At 28.5% G+C, this 19908-nt stretch overlaps 1 protein-coding gene and 1 long non-coding RNA gene across 12 annotated transcripts; both read left to right on the top strand.

Moving 5' to 3' along the window:
- Positions 1 to 230: 230 nt before the first annotated feature.
- Positions 231 to 3669, top strand: LOC127149408 (uncharacterized). 10 transcript variants are annotated; one of them, XR_007820962.1, is made up of 5 exons: positions 231 to 401; positions 1192 to 1314; positions 1403 to 1805; positions 2256 to 3206; positions 3322 to 3669. It is a non-coding gene; the product is annotated as an uncharacterized LOC127149408 (long non-coding RNA). The 10 variants fall into 10 exon arrangements; XR_007820966.1 differs by having other exon boundaries at positions 234 to 401; positions 1218 to 1314; positions 1649 to 1805; XR_007820961.1 differs by having other exon boundaries at positions 235 to 401; positions 1649 to 1805; positions 2262 to 3206.
- Positions 3670 to 11153: 7484 nt separating this feature from the next.
- Positions 11154 to 12269, top strand: LOC103503137 (transcription factor bHLH149). Of its 2 annotated transcripts, none has more exons than XM_051084643.1 (2): positions 11154 to 11321; positions 11422 to 12269. In XM_051084643.1, the coding sequence occupies exon 2, from the start codon at positions 11473 to 11475 to the stop codon at positions 12037 to 12039; it is 567 nt and encodes a 188-aa protein (XP_050940600.1). In that variant the 5' UTR covers positions 11154 to 11321; positions 11422 to 11472; the 3' UTR covers positions 12040 to 12269. The 2 variants fall into 2 exon arrangements, with proteins under 2 accessions (XP_050940600.1, XP_016903402.1); XM_017047913.2 differs by having other exon boundaries at positions 11173 to 11321; positions 11460 to 12269.
- The last annotated feature ends 7639 nt before the right edge of the window (positions 12270 to 19908 follow it).

The following is a 19908-nucleotide window of genomic DNA, read 5'->3' as shown; positions in this document are numbered from 1 at the left end:
ACATTTAACCTAGAGACTAAATTAAAGTACGAATCATAATTTATGGATACAAATATAAGCATTCGTGATATAAGTTCTAACTATTCACTCTTCAAAAAGTAACTATTATAGATGGAAAATTTTAAGTATCGATATTCATCCATAGTATTAGCGATAGAATCTAAAATTTAGTTATGAATAAATCTTAATTAAAAATCAGTCCGTTGTTTTTTTCGGAAAAAAAAGGTTCACTCTTTGGTATTTCATACAAAACCTCATAAAAAGAAATAGTTTTCGATTTTGCTTCCTCAAATGCAAACCAATCTTCAGCGGACAATTCAATGGCGTTTGTCGCACATGTTCGCAAGCTGAAAGTTCTAGCTATGGCTGTCCACCATAAACAATTTTGATATTTTTATCAGGTAATCAACTCAGACTCTGCCACTTTGCATTTTCAGATTTCCACACAAAGAACATAGATTCCTAATCAGAACTGTAATGGGGTTTTGTGGCTGAATTCAATCCACGAATTTCATTGTTTTGTGGGAAATTTTCATTAGTTACGGTTGTTGATGAGATATTGGCTGGTATCACTATCAGGTTGGATTTGGGTTAATCTAACATGTCTCTATTTGATTTTCGTCTTTACTTATTCTATTCGTTATGGGGAGAAGTGGTTGGAGGATAGTGTTTAGTATTAGTGTAGGGGATTAACCTTCACATGATAGTTTTGTTTGTTTAGCTTTTGTTGTTCCTGGCATTAAATTTGAGCATAGAGTTAATGAAGTGTTGACGGCATATATCCTTGAATGAATATGATGATAGTGTGTTGGTTATACTTGAGAATCATGTTCAATTAGAATATAGTTTAGTATGTAATTAGTTTGATCACTCAAGTTAGGACATTCCTAATGTGGAAGGTCGGATATTAAGTGTTTGAATTTTCTTTTTGAATGAACGGAAAAGAATCACAAAAAGCCCCTGTGAAAGTTCGGGCATGATTGTTAGTGATTTTGGAGTGGTCGAACTCACTTTTGTGTCACATTTAAAATCACTCTTAAATATAACGTTCATCCAAGATCAGTTGTAGTGGCCAAAAGGAGTATGACTTGCTTGTACCATCAATCTCAAAAATAGGAGGTTTGATTCATGATAGAAATGATTTTGACTATTTTAAAATCGCTCTAAAACTTGTCCTTTGTTGTCTCTTAGGGTTGGCTTTTGGCCTTTTCGTGTAGCTTAGGTGGATGACGAAGAAGGCCGGCCCTTTGTTGGAGGGTGTACAGTCCTTTTAAAAGAAGAGAAAAGTGATCACTCTTTTCTTTGAATTCTAAGGTACTGTATGAAGACTACTACAAGTCATGTTTCTCCATGAATTTCCAAATTAACTCTTGTATTAAAATATATATTTTGTTATTTGTAGAAAGATTTGAAGTGCTCAAGCTCAAGTATCTATCTAACACATATTGTGGTTTGAAACACGAAGAGAATTCTAAAATTTCCTTTTATTTTCTTCTTTATATAATGAAACATTTGAAACACCCAAAAAGAAAAGAAACACCAATTATTAACAATTTTCCTATCAAATTAGTACACAACCTGTAGAAGGAAAACATTCAACCAAACTATCAAAACTTTTATTTGAAATGAGCGAGTTAACAAAACGCAGGTCTAATCATCATGAGTGAAGTATCAGAATGTTTCAAGGGAGTCTAGGAATCCACCCATCTTGGTTAATGAAGGATTCCACAGAGAAGCGTCTTAGTTGCGAGGCATCAAGTGTCTTTGCCCATGGAACTCTCATGGAAGTGGAAGCTCCTGGTCCGGTACAATTCTCCTCAACGTACATAAAATTTTTCCTAAAGAATGCAACACCAATTAGAACTTGGCAATTCAATTAAAAAACTTAGAAGTGAGAGGCTTTTTTCCCTTTTTTTTTTTTAAGTTCAAGGCAGTAGCACCTCGTCTTGAAAAGGCGAGACTGACCTTTTGTGAAGCCCCAAGATTCAAAGCCTTGTTTCTTGGGGATTTTTCATTCTTTATTAACCAGAAAAAATTAAATTTACTATGCCTAATGCAAATTTTCTTGTGTTCTCTTCTTTATGCATTACTTTGATATATAATGCGCCTCAAAAAAAAAAAAAAAATAAATAAATAAAAAATAAAAAACCCTGCATTTTTTTTGTGCCTCGCTTAAGTCCTAAATGACTATTATGCTTCACTGTGCTTGAGCTTGAAAAACACACTGGCTGTGAACTTACTCTTTGCTCTTGAAGTTCCAGGCGTCCCATCCCTCTGGTGCTACCACTGGACCCATTATAGCATCTTTGAATATAACTCTGGAAAAAGGACCATATGCTCTCCCCAACAAAGCTTTGCCACTACCCGTTATGGTGCACCCTTTAAATACAAATCCACTTGGATCTGCTGCTGATCTTCGACCTTGTGCAGTAATGAATCCTTGGTGGACTTGAGGGAGACTTGCAACATTAACATTTATCAAGCAATCCTACATTGTCAAAAGAACATGTTTTTATGGTCCCAAGTTGCCGTAAAAGTCTCTTCCAATGGTGTAAATAACAGAAACATTGACATTTGAACTGAGTACCTTATAAACTGATTGGCCACTACCAAAGATGAAGTCTATGGCTCCTTCAATGTAGCAATTTTGGAAGAAATGGCGACCTTGCACATCCCATAACGTGTCTTGATACCCTTTGAATCCACAGTTAAAAAATGCCGATTTGTCGCCATAGATTCTTGCTGCTATTGCTTGTGTAATGTAAGTTCCATCATCGCAAACAAACAGCTCTGGAGCTTCTTCAAGGTTGAAGGAGTTCTGTGTGCATCACAATAACACATAATCAAACATCTTGATTTACCATACAAAAGCAACAATTCTATAACAAGACAGATATTGAGAGTTATAGAATCCTGCTCAAACCCCTCTCAGGTGCGTACGCCATACGATATATATCATTAACTATGAACTTAACTTGGGCTTCAAAATCTCAAATGATGCTATGAATATAAATTCAGTTTTTAGAAGCCACAGCACCTCAAAAGTAATGCCTCTAGCAATAATGTTAGGAGGACGTGAAGTAAATGTAGCACTAGTGTCCGTTTGTTGATGGTCATCGAATGTGATGATCGTATTGCTGCGGTCAGCTCCTTCGAGATATATGAAAGGTTTTTCTGGTGGGATTGTCACCTTTTCTCTGCAAAAGGTTTGCCAACAATATTAGAACAAAACCTCAATACCAAATTTCATAATGGTACTGTTTTAGTATTACTTGTATACACCAGGGTTTATTTGAATCTTAATCCATTGATTGTTATTAGGTGGAACTGAGTCAATGGCTGCTTGAACGGTCTGGAAATCGCCTCTTCCCGACTTGTCAACAACAACAACGGATTGAACTGTAAGGTCAAAGGCTCTTGCATGATTCACAGCTTCAAAACCAAAGACAACAGCATTAAACAGAGTGAAGAGCAAGAGAAATGGAGGTTGTAGCTGCATTTTTTACAATTTTTTTTTTTTTTTTTTGGATTTAGATGCCAGTTAGAAAGTATAAGTCGTTTATCATCAGAATAGTTGTAAAAACTGAAGAGTTATTAGGCCTTGTATTCATACATATACATAGAAAGAAAGAGATATTAATTCATAAATGCAAATTATTTTGGGAATCATCCATGATCTTATTTGATTTTGTTTTCACTGATGAGATGACGAGATGGGATGCTATTCATGTAAAAGAACCATTAGAATTTAGAAGAAGAGTTTAATTGCAGTATCAAAGACAGGAATGTAACCTTTGATCTTGCAATATTTCAGAGGAGTTAAGGGTTCATTTTCTTTTTGAGAATTCTGCATGGATGCATATTATCCCAATGACTTCAGTGATTAACATTTGTGATTTTGATTAAATTAATTGTTTGAAATCCTGAATTTGGTATTAATTTTCGCTATCTATCTTAATGGCCGCATCGAATATTTCCATAGAATTGAATGATTTGTTGATGAATTGCCAAATGAATGCACAGATATAAAAGGCAACAAAACAAATGGTTTGGTATAAGTATACATTTTCTTTTTCGTTTTGTTTTTCTTAAAAAAAAAAAAAGACTGCATGTGAAAGTTGAAAAAAATAATGATATTTTAATTATCAACTTAGTTATTCTCGAGTTTTCTAAATTATTTTTTATTTTTAGATATAATGTTTAGCTCACTAACATGAGTTGGGTTGAGTCGGTAAAAGTTATCAACTCAATGTTTGGCTCACCAATTTTAAATGTTGACGGAGTTTAGTTGATTATTTTTACCAACTCTCTCGCCCTCCCTCAAGTGTTTTTAATGACTCGATTCAATGATCATCAATGACACACTCCAATGATCAACTTTGGCTTCTGACAACGATCTTTAACAAAAACTTTGTGTGACTAACTCTGACGACTATCTTCATGAGACTAGTTCCAACATCTAGAGCCTCCAACAACAAGCTTTAGAATCCGGGAACAACCTCCCATGAAAAACTCATGTGAAAAATCACCTTTTATATGATCAACTCCAATAACCTCCTCTAACGACCAAAAAGACCACTTTGAATGATCAACTTTGGTAGGCAACTTCGACAATTACCTTGGACAACCATTTACCATTCATCTCCAAAAAGTAACTCCAACAACCAACTCGACCAATAATATATACTAAAATTAAGAACAAATGAAAAAAGTTTGGCTAGTGAAAGTTCTTCTATATACAAATTTGAAATTATTAGTTTATAGTGTTTAATAATTATCCTTTATAATAATTTAATACCAAGAGATTGTCTAAGGATGATAGGATCATCCTTATAGTCATAAGCATTGAGAAAGCCAAGTTCTTCTTAAAAGTCCCACTACAATCTAAGAGGAGGATATTGCTTGTGTTTACTTGGTAGGACCGACTAGCTTGACTATCTTAATGAACAATATCTTTTGTATGCATGAAATTTGGCTCATGACAACCCTATTTCTATGCATGTTTTAACTCATATATTCTATGAACGCAAAAGTATATGGAGGGTTATTGTTGATCATATAAATAATAGTATGTTGTATATGTTAAGTGCAAGTATATATATAGATAAATAGACTATTGTAAAATATATTTTTATTTAGGTGTGAGTTCACATCTCAAAATAAGTGTTAAGAATTTGAGAGAGTGTGTTTAGTTAGATGGCACAACAAAAAGAGTAAAAACAAAATTATAAAAAGAAAAATCATAAAAAGTGCACGTGTTTTTAAGGTTAAAAAAATTGCACCAGATGTATTATAACTTAATCCAACTTAACTTTACACTTTAAATATATAAACTTCCTAAACCAACTCAAATCAACCAAACTCTACACTTCAAATGATCCATAGTATATATTGAGAGGGCATCCCCCTGTATCTCTTTTAAATATTGTAAACTCTTCGCATTTTTCAGATGTGGATCCACGATAATACTTATCCATTAACATTTCTTAAAAACAAAAGCCCTAAATCAATTACTTCCTAAACTTGAAAGATTTTAATTTTATTCCTATCATTAGTTTTGAGAGTTATAAGTAAATTGCATGACAAATTGATTTGATTGAAATCATTGTTGATCAAAAACAAGATTCCAATGCAAATACACATATATAAAAAAAAAAAAATATTATCATCATCATTAATAATTAGTTTCAATTATCCATAAGAACTAAAGGCATGAAAAGGAAATCTGATATATAAGTAAGAGATTTAACAGTAAAGTAAAGCTGTCTGATTTTAATATATAGTTTTATATATATAAACACATATATTATATATACTAATATAGCTGTCTAAATTTTATTGGTTGCTTGCAAGTTGAAGGAAAGAATTAACATTAAATCATATAAGATAAAAAGCTATGGGGGGGAACATGAAGAAAAACATACTATAAAATAATATATATCTTTAATTTGAACAATCATTAAAAAATTAATTAACAAAAACAAAAGTAATTGGCATAACCTTATCTTATTTGGGGTATTTTGAATATGTGATTAATTTATAAAAAGAAATCCCAACTTGATAGGGGTTTAATGATGATTAGTAAGAACATATAATAAAGTTTTAAGAACTTCAAAATTTTAGTGGGGTGAACACATTTTGAATTGGCCCTATTTTGATGGATTTTATTAAATTTAAACAAAAAAGAGTAGTTGAAAAGTGATCATATGAATTTAATTTAATTGAGTTAGTTCTTGACTTAAAAAGAATCCATATTAAGTTTGAGTAAATTTTAGTGTATACATTTTAATAAATTAATTGTAAATAAACCTTTATATACACACAAATATGAATATATTGTTTTTTTAACTTTATATATATATATATATATATATATATATATATATATATATATATATATATATATATATATATATATATATATATATATATATATATATATATATATATATGAAGAGACAAAAATTTCTCAAACGTTTCGAAAATGACCTAAAACTTTTAATAGATATTAAGATTTAAAATGACGTGATAGTAACCTATAATGAAAATTTAAACTGTCAAATTATTTAGATTAGTTATCACCATATAGTTCTAAATCTCGATTTGGTTCAAAATTATGAACGATTTCTATTCTTTAAGGATAATTTTGATACCTTTACGAAAGTTTAGGGGTAATATCATAACTTCAAAAAAAATATAAATATATAAAGATGTTTTATTAAAAAAAAAACAAATAGAAAAATTCTATAGTACTTTTTCTTATAGTTTAGCTTAAAATATTTATCAACTCTAAGATATCTCCTCAACTGATTAAAAAGTATATACCATTAGTGAGAGACTCAAATCATCACATATCTATAAGTATAATGAGTAACTCAATATCACTTGAATTTTCGTTACCTATTAAACAAGAAATATATACAAAGAGAAAGAAAAAAAAAATGGGGGGATTAGATCACAAAATTTTGTGAATGAAGATTAGCATATTTTGATGTGAGAGTATTATTTGAGTGGCAAAAATAAAGCAAGAAATATAGAAGAATGCCTCCAATAAGGTAGGCAACCCCATTGTCATGTCATTGTCTTATTATTTATGCATATATGTATATAAAAATTCTTTCTGTTATTAATTCTATTCTTTTTTCTAGAAAAAAAAAACAATATATATTTTTTCCTTTTTCCTTTTAGAATTAACGATTTGTAAGTGTGGGGTCAAATCTAGAATCTTTCACGAGGGAGCGAAAAATTTTGCAAAATTAAAGAGAGACGGGATTAGAATAATACGAAAAACTTTAAAAGGTTAAGACAACCCTAATACGAGAGGCAATTGATGTTCTTTCTTTGCCTAGCTTTCGAAAACAACGATAGACAAAGATTAGAAACTAATAAACAAATTAAAGGTAAAAAATTGAAGTGTAATTAGGATTAAGAAGCAATTTAAGAGGGTTAAAGAGATGGAAGGTAGTATAGGGTTATGGGGATGATGATGATGATATAGAAGAGGTGTGTAGAGAGGATTATTGAGAAGCAATAGATGTGGATGAAAAATTGCCACATCTAAGAAACAAAACAAAGAATAGTCCAAACCTATATATATATAAAAGAAAAGAAAAGAAAAAAAGAGAGAGAGGCAGAATCATAATTTAGAAAGAAAAGAAAAGAAAAGAAAAGAGAAGAGAGAGAGAGGGGGGGACATACCAAAAAAGAAGGAAGAATCCAAAAGAGAAATAAAGAATAGAGGGAAGGGCACATGATTGAAAGTTAGCATCAAAACAAATAAACAACCACTTGCCTTCTTCTTCTTCTTCTACTTCTTCTTCTTCTTCTTCTTCTTCTTTTTTGTTTTAGTTTATTTGCTCAATTGGCTTAATTACATCACTACTAATCATTGCCTTGCATGAAAACAAATTTCTGTTGACACCCACACCCACACCCACATCCACACACACACATACACCTCAATTAGTGCTTCCCAACACATCCACTTTCTCCTATTTTAATAATCAAACTCTACCCCTAACCACAATTTTGTATCTATAACGTAACGATTTTCGTCTACCACCGATTAAAAAGTAAAATTTTGCTATATTTGTAAGTATCTAACTGTTTTATCATTTAAAATAATTTATATATATATATATGTATATGTATTTTTGTTTTTTAATATAGTCCTTTTATGTTATATCATTTTCAAATAAAATTTTGTTTTTCGTGGTAAATGAATATTGAAAATGACTAATGATAATTTTACGTGACATGGTTTGGTGAATGAATGAAAATTTAGAGAAGTAAAGAGAATTTTTGAAAATACACAAATTTCTTATAAACTAATTGTTGTGTAATTTTTATCATTAACTAAGGTTAACAACGACAATCAACAACCGAAATTGGAACTTTTCAAATAAAACAGAAAAAAAAAAAAAAAGAAAAATACTCGGGTCCATACTAAAATTGTTCTCATTTTTATGCAACCGAATATTATATAATACGAGTAAAACATATTTCTGCTTAAAGAAAATAATAAAATGACTTGGTTGTACCTAATTAGGTAATATAGTTCAAGTTTAGTTTCAATTTAGTTGAGTCGAGAAGGTAATTTGATAATTAATCAAGTATTATACTCACACAAAAGTACCAACAATCACGATAGTAGGTCAAATATTCAACTTTTAGGAAAAAAGCGTCTTACATAAATTATCATTGAATTAAGTTAATTTTACGAAATCGATTTGACTAAACAATAAAGTTAAATTAAAGAATAATTCAAATGGATAACTTAATTCAAAAAAAAAAAAAGAAAAAGAAAAGAAGTGTTATATATTAATTAATGTTTTTTGGAATTTGCCTAGCTTTGAAGACAAGACATGGAGACAAAGTGAGGTTGTGCATGTTTTTTGCTTCTAACAATAATAATTAATAACAATTCAAAACCTGTTTTTTTTTTCTTTTTTTTCTTTTGTTGCCTTCTCTTCCCAACTTATATATTGTTTTTTAAAACACTTTAGCAACCAATTTTAATATATTACCAATATCCTCCACCCCACCTAATTACTTTTTAAAAAAAAATTTATTTAATATATCATCATTAATAATTGAATCAAGTAATAGATTTGTTTAGGATTTTCAAGGGTTAATTACCTTGTAAACAAAAGGTTAATAAATGTGGCCACTTTTCATCGATTAGTTTGTATTGAGCTTTACAGCGTTGTAGTTTGTTCGATATTTTCTTCTAAATTGTTTGAAACATCTTTAGGTTGATGGAACGAGGTACACTATTTTTTTTTTTCTTTTTGTCTATAATCAAAATAGAATCTAATTAAAGTCAATGTAAATATAATTAGGAAGTAGAAAAAAAAAGGTTGATTAGCAATTTTTTTAGACTAATTAGTTAAGTTAGTAATAAATAGTAATGATGTTTGTTAATATTCTTACTTTATAAATTTAAATTATTCACAAAAAATATATATATATAGAAAGACATTATTCAATTTTAAGCAATATAGCAAAAATAAAACTCAAATATTTACAAAATATAGCATTTATGTTTATTATATTTTGAAATATTTTTTTAAAAATGGTCTTTAACAAAATTTACATAATGAATATATAAAAATAAGAAATTTAAACTTAAAAAAAAAAAAGAAAAATAAAATAAGCATAAAAAATAGGATTTGAAGCCTTGAAAATAAAACAACAATAATAATAATGTTAAGTTTAAGAAAGAGAATGTTTTTTTTTTATATATATAATTATATTTAATGGGATTAATTAATATAAATATAGTGTAGCATATTTATTATTATTTATGTAGTGAAATAGAAATAGAAATAGAAATAGAAATAGAAATAAAATAATAGAAAGGAAACATAACATCACATGGGTAGTAATGTATCTAAATCTCTAAAAAAGAAAAAGTAAAACTCAAGAATCTCCCTATCATTTGATAAAGAGAGAGAGAGAGAGAGAGAAAGAAATTGAAACTAAGGCTATATAGATTATAGGGTACATTTTTATATACTATATGCTCACCATCAAATCAATCTAATAACAATATATAATATATAGTCATACATTTTTGTTTTATATATATGGACTTTTTCCATAACTCATATCAACCAAATTATTTACCTTTTATGTTTTATAAATATTTTTAACCCTTTTTCATTTGCAATTATTTTCTTACCATATATATACGTGTATACATATTTTATAAATAAAAAAATAATAAAGAAAATATATTTTTTTTAAAGAAATATAGATGTAATTCTATGGATTTGAATGATTATATCTCTATTTAACTTAGATATTGAAAAGTTAATTAAAAAATAACTAAGTTATTGGATGATATATTCTTTTTTACTATTTTATTGTCAACGTTTTACTTAAACAACTATAGGTGAGAGATTGAACATCTTTGATGTGATAACCGTAAGCATGTTTTATTCATTAAACTATGTTTGAAACTCACGTTTTCATTAATTAAATGTTTGTGTGGAGCATTAATTAACCGGAGGGGTATTCTTTGGATCCTAAGCAATTTAGGAGAAGGGAAAAAAAAGCAACAATGTTATCGAATGAATCCCTATAAATTTTAGTTTTCAAAACTTCATTGGTTTTGAAAACATTAGAATGTCCGTGTGAAAGTATATCGATATGAAAAATTAGTTGAATTATATTGACATGAAAAACTCGCATGTCTCATAAGTCTCATTCACCCTTTGGCAACTCACTTCTTTGGTATTAACCTTGCCTTTTCAAGGTGACCCGTGGAAGAACACTCACACCAACGTGGTGTCAAGACAACGAATGTATAATTTAGCTAAACACAAAAGAGTAAAAAGCAAGAGTTTTCCTTCAAACTTTACTTACAAATGAATCTATTTGTAATGTTTTTACTCTAACATCAACACGTGTCTACATGTAACACTAACAATGTCAAAAGAATTATTATAGAACGTTTGTTTCAATTATGTTCCAATTAAAATAATTCTCTTGACTCAACTAGTCGATTTTAATCTAGAAGATTTTTCGGATTTGGAGCATGTGTTAGAATGAAAAAGTTAGATGTTCGAATCTCTTCTCGGTTATATTAAAATTATATATTTTATATATATAAAAAGAGAGTAAAGGAATTAAAGATATATATATATATATATATATATATGGGGAAGAAATGGGAAAGAAGAGAGAGGAAGAGAAAGGGAAGTAAACGTGTTTGAAGGACTCAGAACGCGTGATATTTTTCCCGTGATTCTTTTAAACCCTTTCTTTCTCTCTCAAAACTCAAACTCTTCATTCAATTCTTTCAATATCTTCAATTGGTATATTCATTCATTCATTCATTCATTCTTCTTCTTCATTCAATCGCTACTCCCATGTTTTTGCCTCATGTAATTATTTTGTTTCTCTGTCCTATTGCAGATTCTCTCGCTGATTTCTTTCTAATTCAACGCTTTCAGCTTATACTATTCCATGGACGCCGATCAATCTAACAATTCCACAACGTTATTGCCGCACCCGGCCAATAAGCGACCACCTAAAATTCTAACCGCCGAACCTACTCAACACACATGGAAAACTGAAATCCAGCAACAGATCTACTCATCTAGGCTCGCGGAAGCGCTTCGCCGAGTCACTCATCCACGCTCCTCATCTACGATTAACGGAAACCTAGTTCGCCAAACTGCGGATTCTGTACTCGCCGCTACAGCCAAGGGGAGGTCTCGATGGAGTCGAGCGATTCTAGCCACTCGATTCCGCCAGAGCCTTGCCAGACGACGACGGAGGACGAAGAAATTACTCGCTCGTAAACCGGAGCTCAAGAACGAGAAGGCTAGGAAGTTACCTGCGGTGCAAAGGAAGGTGAAAATTCTTGGCCGCTTGGTTCCTGGTTGTCGGAAACTCTCGTTCCCGAATCTTCTGGAAGAAGCGACGGATTATATATCGGCTTTAGAGATGCAGGTAAAAGCCATGACGGCGCTCGCTGAACTCCTCGCCGGAAATCAAAGGAATATCGCCGGAATCTCTAACGATTCTTGAGATTGGTAATCGTTCCATAGATTCGGAAATCGGGATCGCCGCCGTGGTTTTTTTTTTCTTCCCTTCTTCTCCAATTGATATATATATATATATATATATATATATATATATATATATATATATTTGTTCCCGGCGGTAATATTATTTTTATTTGTTTTGTTGTTATTCCATATGTAATCTTATTTTGTATATTTTAAATTATAAATTTAGATTCTAAATTTTGGTTGAAATTTTGATATTGGAATTTGATTTATCGCTTCATCTCTATATATTACACAATTTATTAAACATAAACATTAACATTAACAATTTTAGGTTAAACTATGGAGTTTGGTTCAAAATTTTAGGATTTAATAAGAATGTTTATTTGCTTCTCTAACCGAAATTTAATAGATTCAAGTTTTTTTATCCTTCCTAAAGTCGTGATTGCAAAATTAAAAAGATTAAAATTTTCAAAAACCAAGTTTTGTTGGGTGACAACCGACAAATTCAAATTTTTTCTGTTTTTTTTTTTTAACTTTTGTTTATTAAAAACAAAATCCATCAAAATGTATTTTTTTTAAAGCTTTTTTATTTTCAAATTTTCTTTGTAATTTTAAAAACAACCTTCTTGTTTGAATTTCTTTTTAAAATAATATTATCAAACAAATTCCTTTTTAAAAACTTTGAATTCACAATGTTAGCCATATTCTAAAATGCTTTCTAAAATAATAGTAATAATCATAATAAAAAAAATAATAATAATAACAATAAACAATAGATTATCAATTCACTCCAAATTTAAATTTATAGGTTTGGATATTATTTTAGTCTCTATATATTTAATTTTTTCTTAAATTTTAATCGTTAAATTAAGGTTGGTTTTTGCTCTACTCTTTTAATTTAAGACTAAAATAAATGGAGGTTGAAAGTAATAAAATGTACAAAAATTTAAAATATAGATACCAAAATTAACCTTTGGAAAACAAAGATACTTAAAACCTAATATTAAAGTAGACATTTATTAGAATTAGTTAGGACGTATATTCTAAATTGCATACATAACTATCTATTTAAAATCAATGAGATTAACAAATGATTTTTGTAAAACAAGAGAGTGTAGTGTCAATGTTTGAGTCATTTGTTATATTAGTGAAAAAAAAAATTGTTAGTTTTTAAATATAGCAAAATAAATTAAAATATAGAGAAATTTCATAGTTTATCGATGATAGATACTGATAGATATTCTACACATTTATAAACCTTAGATAGATTATGAAATCTTGCTACATACTTGTAAATGTTTTTAACAATTTTTTCATTTACAATGATTTTTCTAAGAAAATAAAAAGTTGAATTTTACATTCATGTTATTAGACTCAATAAAAGAAAATTTGTATTTTAAATTTTTAGTTAAATAAAATATGCACTCTTGAAATATTCATCGATATCAATTTTCTACACTGATCTTTTGATTAGAATACATATTTTAGGTCAATTAAGTAAATGTTCATGTTGACAGTAAAATTATTTATTTTATATTAAATGAAAGATCAAAACAAATTTATAACAGGGGGCTAAATTTTTCTTTTATGTTAATTCACTAAGCTTACGATCACTTACAATAATTCAAAGGAACAAAAGCTCAACCAACATAAAGTAATTTACGTACCATTAATTAAATTTAAATTTCCCACCAAATAACCAAATATTCTGGCTTTAGGAGAAAAATCGTAGAAAAAAAAAATAGTCATTCTCAAGATCATTTTAAAGACGTTCGTAACAAAAAAATAGTTGTATTTTTTAGCCGAACAAAAAGGGAAAAAATCAAAGTGGATAAAGTATAATTAATGAGAATCAACATACATTACTTTCGTTAATATCAAAAAGATTCAAATGTTTCTACTCAATATTGTAAGCAAAAGAAACTTAAAAATGTGCGTATATTCTATACTAGCCAAAGCAATTATCGCTCAACTTAAATGTTTCTCGATGTACTAAAAGATGACATGTCATTTCTTATTGATCGAAAGAAATCATCTCTAAATTATTTAATTTACAACAAAAATCATCCACATAAACCCTTTCAATCAAATCAAAAGATTATGGTATTGGTCAAATGACACACATTTAACTTTCTAGGCATCAATGAAGAAAATAATAATAAAGGTGAAGGATCAAACTATCTAATTTTGAAATATAAATAATATATTATTATTCATTAAACTATGTTTTTAATTAGACATATATTAAAATAGTTTGATCCTTGTTCATATATCCCTTTTGAAGAAGTATCCTATAAATTTGATAGTAACCAATTATGTTTATGTCTAAAGTGAAGAAGTTAAACACTAGAAGAGTGTGTTTGGTGAAAGTAAGAATAAAGAAGTAGTAGTTGTGAGTTTTGCGTTGTTTGCCTCAAAGACTTTGAGAGACCCATCAATTTAACATCTTATCAACTCGTTACATTGTGGGTCTACCCACAAGAGTTCACAATTGCTTAGACTCTATAACTTTTACTCTTCGATGTTCTACTCCTCACCCCAAACACTTCTTTAGTTATTGAATTTTGAAATTTGTGTGTATTTGATTACTAAACTCTTAAAAGTACAAATTTTGTTTCTAAAGTTCAATACTTTTAAGAAAGAAAATCAAGTATCTACTTGCCACAAGATTAAAACGTTTCATTAGAAATAATATTCAAATTTGTACTATATATCAATAAATCAATTACATTTTTTAAAAAAAATTGAATTTTAGGTACACAGAATTAGAAGTTTAAAGGCAAAAGTTAAAGAACTAAATAGATACAAACATACTAAATTGAGCCTAAGTAATTGACATGATCTTTTTCATCCCGTACATATATGTATGAATAAAGAAAAGATACAAACCTAAAAAATTGACACTAAAATTTGAATTTAACATTTGTAAAATCAACCCAAAAGATAAGAAATAAATAATAATTTATTGATTTATTTTGCAGACTCCACGTAATTCTTACATGTTATATATATTTTTGTGTCAAACAATAAATGACGATAGCAGCACTATTATGAATAGGTCAAAACATGTATGTTCTACTATTTGTTTGTCGACATGTTTGCTACGTGTCGTATTTAAGTCAAAATATAATTGGTCGTGTCGTTGTACAAAACAGGACCACAAGATTTCATGTGTTAAAAAAAAGAAAAGAAAACAAAGGGTGGAAATTTTTTTTGAATTTTTTTTTTTTTTTTCCATATTAAACAAAGAAAAAGATGAACTTGAAATCTGCTTGTGATTTTGTCTTGTTCTTGTGTTGCATTTTTTGCCTCTACATATATCCCATGTTCAACGTGCATCCATGTGCTCCATTTAATCTCCCCCTCAACTCCCTTTTTATTTTCTCATTACATTTATCCTATCAAAATCTTCCACTCTCAATTTCTTAAATACCTTTGATAAGTTCTAATAGTCTTTTAAAAGAGAATTGTTTAAAATACTATTTCGATATCTGCTTTCAACTGTAGTTCATTTTAGTTTTTGTACTTTTAAAATGCTCGGTATTCTCATTTAGAATATTTTGGTTTTTGTAATTTTAAAGAATAATGGTCTTTTGTTTGGTCGTCTAATTTTCATTTTAAAAATATCGTTTTTTTAAAGTTTAGAAATAGAAATGATCCAAGGTTAAAATAATAATTACCAAAATGTTAAAATAGAGTACTTTTAGTCTTTGTAATTTAATTTTTTTTTTTCCTCTCGTGTTTAAAGTGGTTTAATTTTAATGCCACATGAACCACAAAACTAACAAAAGGACTAATTTTTTTTAGGTTTGTTGATAGTATAGAGACTGAATACGAACATTTTAAAATATAGAGACTAAAGTCGAACTAACTCCTAAAATATGAATTATTAAAAAACTTTACTTCAATAATCAAACAGTCTCTCTTCTTCATTCATTCATAATTAAGCTTATTGAAATTCATATGATATTTTTTAGATTTTAGACATAGAACAATCCATGTTGTTGAAAATATTTTTATTAAAGTAAAACATGGGGCATTTTCATTTTCTTTTAACTAAATGCCAAATGAAAAATAAGAAAAAGAAACCCAAAGATATTAAAATTGAGCTTTGTTTTGGTGATGTTTTTATATCTAATTTCTTTTTATCTTTATTTGATAAGATATTGCTCTTATTCATTGTTTAAAAAGATCAAAAGAAATTATCGTTAATTTAACATATGGTATTAGGATTTTCATTTTTTATCATAACTATTATTATTTCAAACTATAAATAAATAAAATCTTAAGCGTAAATTAAGTTAATAGATAATTTAGATGGAGAGAGATTAAATATTTGATTTTGCTTTTACTCCCGAGCTTAATTTCTACTGTTTATTAAGGTAAGTAAAAGGTCTTAAAAGCTAAATTCACCGTCGATGACTTAAAACACGTCCTAATTTTGTTATGATGAACAAAAGTCCTCAATAGAAGTGAGATAATGTTCAATCAAAATAAAGTCATCAAAATTTTTGAATCTTGACAACATTGACGAGAATGTATTAGAGATTTTTGTATTATTGATCTTAATAGAGAGAGTAATTTTATAATGTCTAAAAAAATTATTTTAATTGATAAGACACCGTTATTTCATTTTGCTATCGTAATAGATAAATTATGATATTTTTTTGATTTAATTTAGCAATATTTTAAAAATATTAAAACAAATAAAGAAACAAAATAAAATAAACAGAGAGAGAAAAAACGTGTTAATAAAAGAGGAGAGACGTGTCATGTTGTTAATGGCGGGGTTTGCAATGGTGACAGCGGGTCATGATTGAAACTTTGTCGTCTTATTGTTTTCTAACATTAAATAATAAATATGTCCTCTTCATATTTACTCACTCAAATTCATTTTTAGCATTCTCTCCTTTTTTATTACTAATTTTTCTCTTTTATTCATTACTTTTTCTTTATTATTATTATTATTATTATTATAAAATATTTTTCCATTATTATTTCTTTTCTTCTTTTTTTTTTTTTTTTATTTCTCTTTTTCAATTTGCATTCTCATAAGAATATTCCTATTTAGATGCATTATTGTTAGTATATAACCTTAGACACAATTTGATGATCATATCATATTCTTCAACTTTACTTCTTTGGTGGAGAATAATAATCAAACATATTAATGTTCTATTATAAGTACTACTGAATTCATAATGTAACATATACCATATCATATACGTTAATATGTTCAAAACAAAGATTATTACAAGTTGTTAAATGACTATTTTATTATTCAAGTTTTTGGTCTAACGAAGTAAATTAAAATTTTCGAGATAATATAATATGAGATAAAGGTAAGACAGAATAAGATTTGATCCTAGTTTATACGGGTTTAGGAAACCCATATCGCTAAGATAAGTCGTGTATCAAATTCTCTATAAATACACAATTACGACTGATCCACGTGTACGAGATATCTAAAAACTTCTAACTTATTCTCTACTCTACAATAATTTTCTATACTAACTCAGATATCAGTGTCGTTTTTCTTCTCCGAACTAAAAATTTAGGTTTTGTTTTTGTTTGATCAAATTAATTTGGTTTCAAAAAAAAAAAAAAAAAAGAAAAAACAAGAACGACAGAAGCAGATATAGTTTATTGATTATGAAAAGGAAAAAGAAAGGAGGAGGCATGTGAATATTTTGAATAGCATGAAATGGGGAGAGATGTAATGATGAAAGAAGAAGACGACAAAAGCAATGGAAGGCATCATCTACTACTCCCTACTTACCCTTTTTGTTTTTAAGTGGGCCACCTCCATTGGACCCCCAATAACATTGGGCTGGGCCCAACTAACCCCATATAAAACGACAAATCATCTTGCCCCTACCCTCTCTACCTACAACCAAATTTCTACTACAACAAAACAATCATACTCCATAATAATTCTTTCAATTAATACTCCTACACTACTCCATAAGAAAAAATAAAAAAAGAAGAACACTATACTTTTACGTTCCTAAATGTTCTTTTTATGCATGCTAGTTTGACGTTACTTATTGCAATCTCATTACTACTACGATAGTATTAAAGAAATTTTCGTTTTAATCAGATGCTGACGTGACAACCATGTAATGGATGTATCCTACGATATTATAGAACATTTTTTTTCTTCTGAGATTTAGTGATGTGTTCTTCCTACGATACATGCATGAAAGATAAGCTTTCTAAAAATGATTTGTAGGAAAAATGAGGTTCTCGATGGTAATTAGTAAACATGTATACATGTGCTAACTTTTAAAAAAAAAATCATTTTGATAAAAATCAAAGTGTATGACAACTACTCAAAATATTTTTCTTTTAACAGTTTCAAATTTTATGTCAAATGATTTTTGTATAAAAATGATTTGTTTAAAAATATTTTTTTTCTTTAGTCAATCTAAAAATGTCCTTCATGAATTTTAAAAGATTTTTATTTTTGGAAAAGTTAATTTCAAGTCCTTTATCCTAAATCAATTTATTTTATAAACTCATTTTTTCAAAGTCTACTTTAAGTGTGATTGTTTATCACTTGAATTGTTTTTTCTTAAATGATTTAGCTTTAAAATTAAACACTTGAAAAATATGTCAACATAAATCATTCACCGACTCAAATGTATAGGAATTCTAAAATTATGTGTGTTTGGTCCAAATTCATATATTTTACCTCAACCAAAGTCGAAATCTATGTGTTGTTCAACCAAATACATGCTCCGACTAAGGGACTTAAAGGTCAACTCGATTTAATACTACAACTTAGATTCAAAAGTCATAGACCAAACTTTTCAAATAAATATAACATTACAACGAAGAAGAACAACTTCACTCTTCCTTTTATAGTTTTTAAGTTCCCACAATTTTTTCACTATTTGAAAAACGATATAAATATCATATCATATGTGAAAAGCACTACATCGATAGATAGATAGTAAGTCACGTTTTTCTCCGAGCCAGCTCAAATGAAGTTATTATCCAAACTATTGGAAACAATTACTCTATCTAGATTTTAATTATCAATAAAAAAAAAACCCTCAAGAATTTTATGATGTTAATATTGTTCTTATTTTTATCAATGCCTAAGTAGTAAAAAAAAAAAAATTGTATGATTTGACACTACTTTTGTCTGTCAGCCAACAAAAGATTGACAAAACAAAGCTTTTGGCAAAGTGCAAATTTCTTGTCAAAGGAGAAAAGAAAAAGTTCCTTTCCCAATGGGCATTACCAAAGCTTTTTACTCCAAAGATTTTTTCTTTATTCATACAAATAATAAAAATAATAAATAATAATAAAACTCCAAATGAGTTGAGGACATATCTCTATCTCTTTTGGCAAGAGAAGTTTTTTTGCTTTTCCTCTTCTTCCTCTTTCGGATGCTTCATCTGTTGTTGAAGAAAAAGAAGCAGCCGACTAATTAAGCTACCACGGACCGGTTCGAAGAAGCAAGCCGTATGATCAGTTTACAAGGGAGGACAGAAGGAGTTGAACCTCCAAGTGGCCTTTCCATGCCCTTTCAATTATACTCGATTCAGTCCCATCTTCCTTTGTCCGGATATACTGAATTTGGAGAGATCTTCAATCAGACGCCATCTGAATCTGAGCAAGAAGAAGGAGGTTTCATAAAAGCAAATGCTACACGATACAAATAATAATAAAACAATTAATAAATGAAAAAAGGTTTAAATAAAATAAAACGATTTAGAAATATAATACTAAACCCAATTCAATTTTTTTTAAAAAAAAAAAAATTAAAATAGCTTTTTGCTAAATTAAGCTGAATTTCAAGTTTGGTTTCTATTGTCGGGATAAAGTTAAAATTTTAGTCTATGTAATTTTAAATTTTAGAATTTAGTTTTATAGT

Source organism: Cucumis melo, chromosome 5 (assembly GCF_025177605.1).
Source record: "Cucumis melo cultivar AY chromosome 5, USDA_Cmelo_AY_1.0, whole genome shotgun sequence".
Taxonomy (NCBI): Eukaryota; Viridiplantae; Streptophyta; class Magnoliopsida; order Cucurbitales; family Cucurbitaceae; genus Cucumis; species Cucumis melo.
The sequence above is the reverse complement of the archived record's forward strand: the minus strand, read 5'-3'. Positions and strand labels throughout refer to the sequence as shown.

Bases quoted from the DNA above. Each gene is read 5' to 3' on its own strand.
- LOC103503137 (XM_051084643.1), top strand. From the start codon at position 11,473: ATGGACGCCGATCAATCTAACAATTCCACAACGTTATTGCCGCACCCG.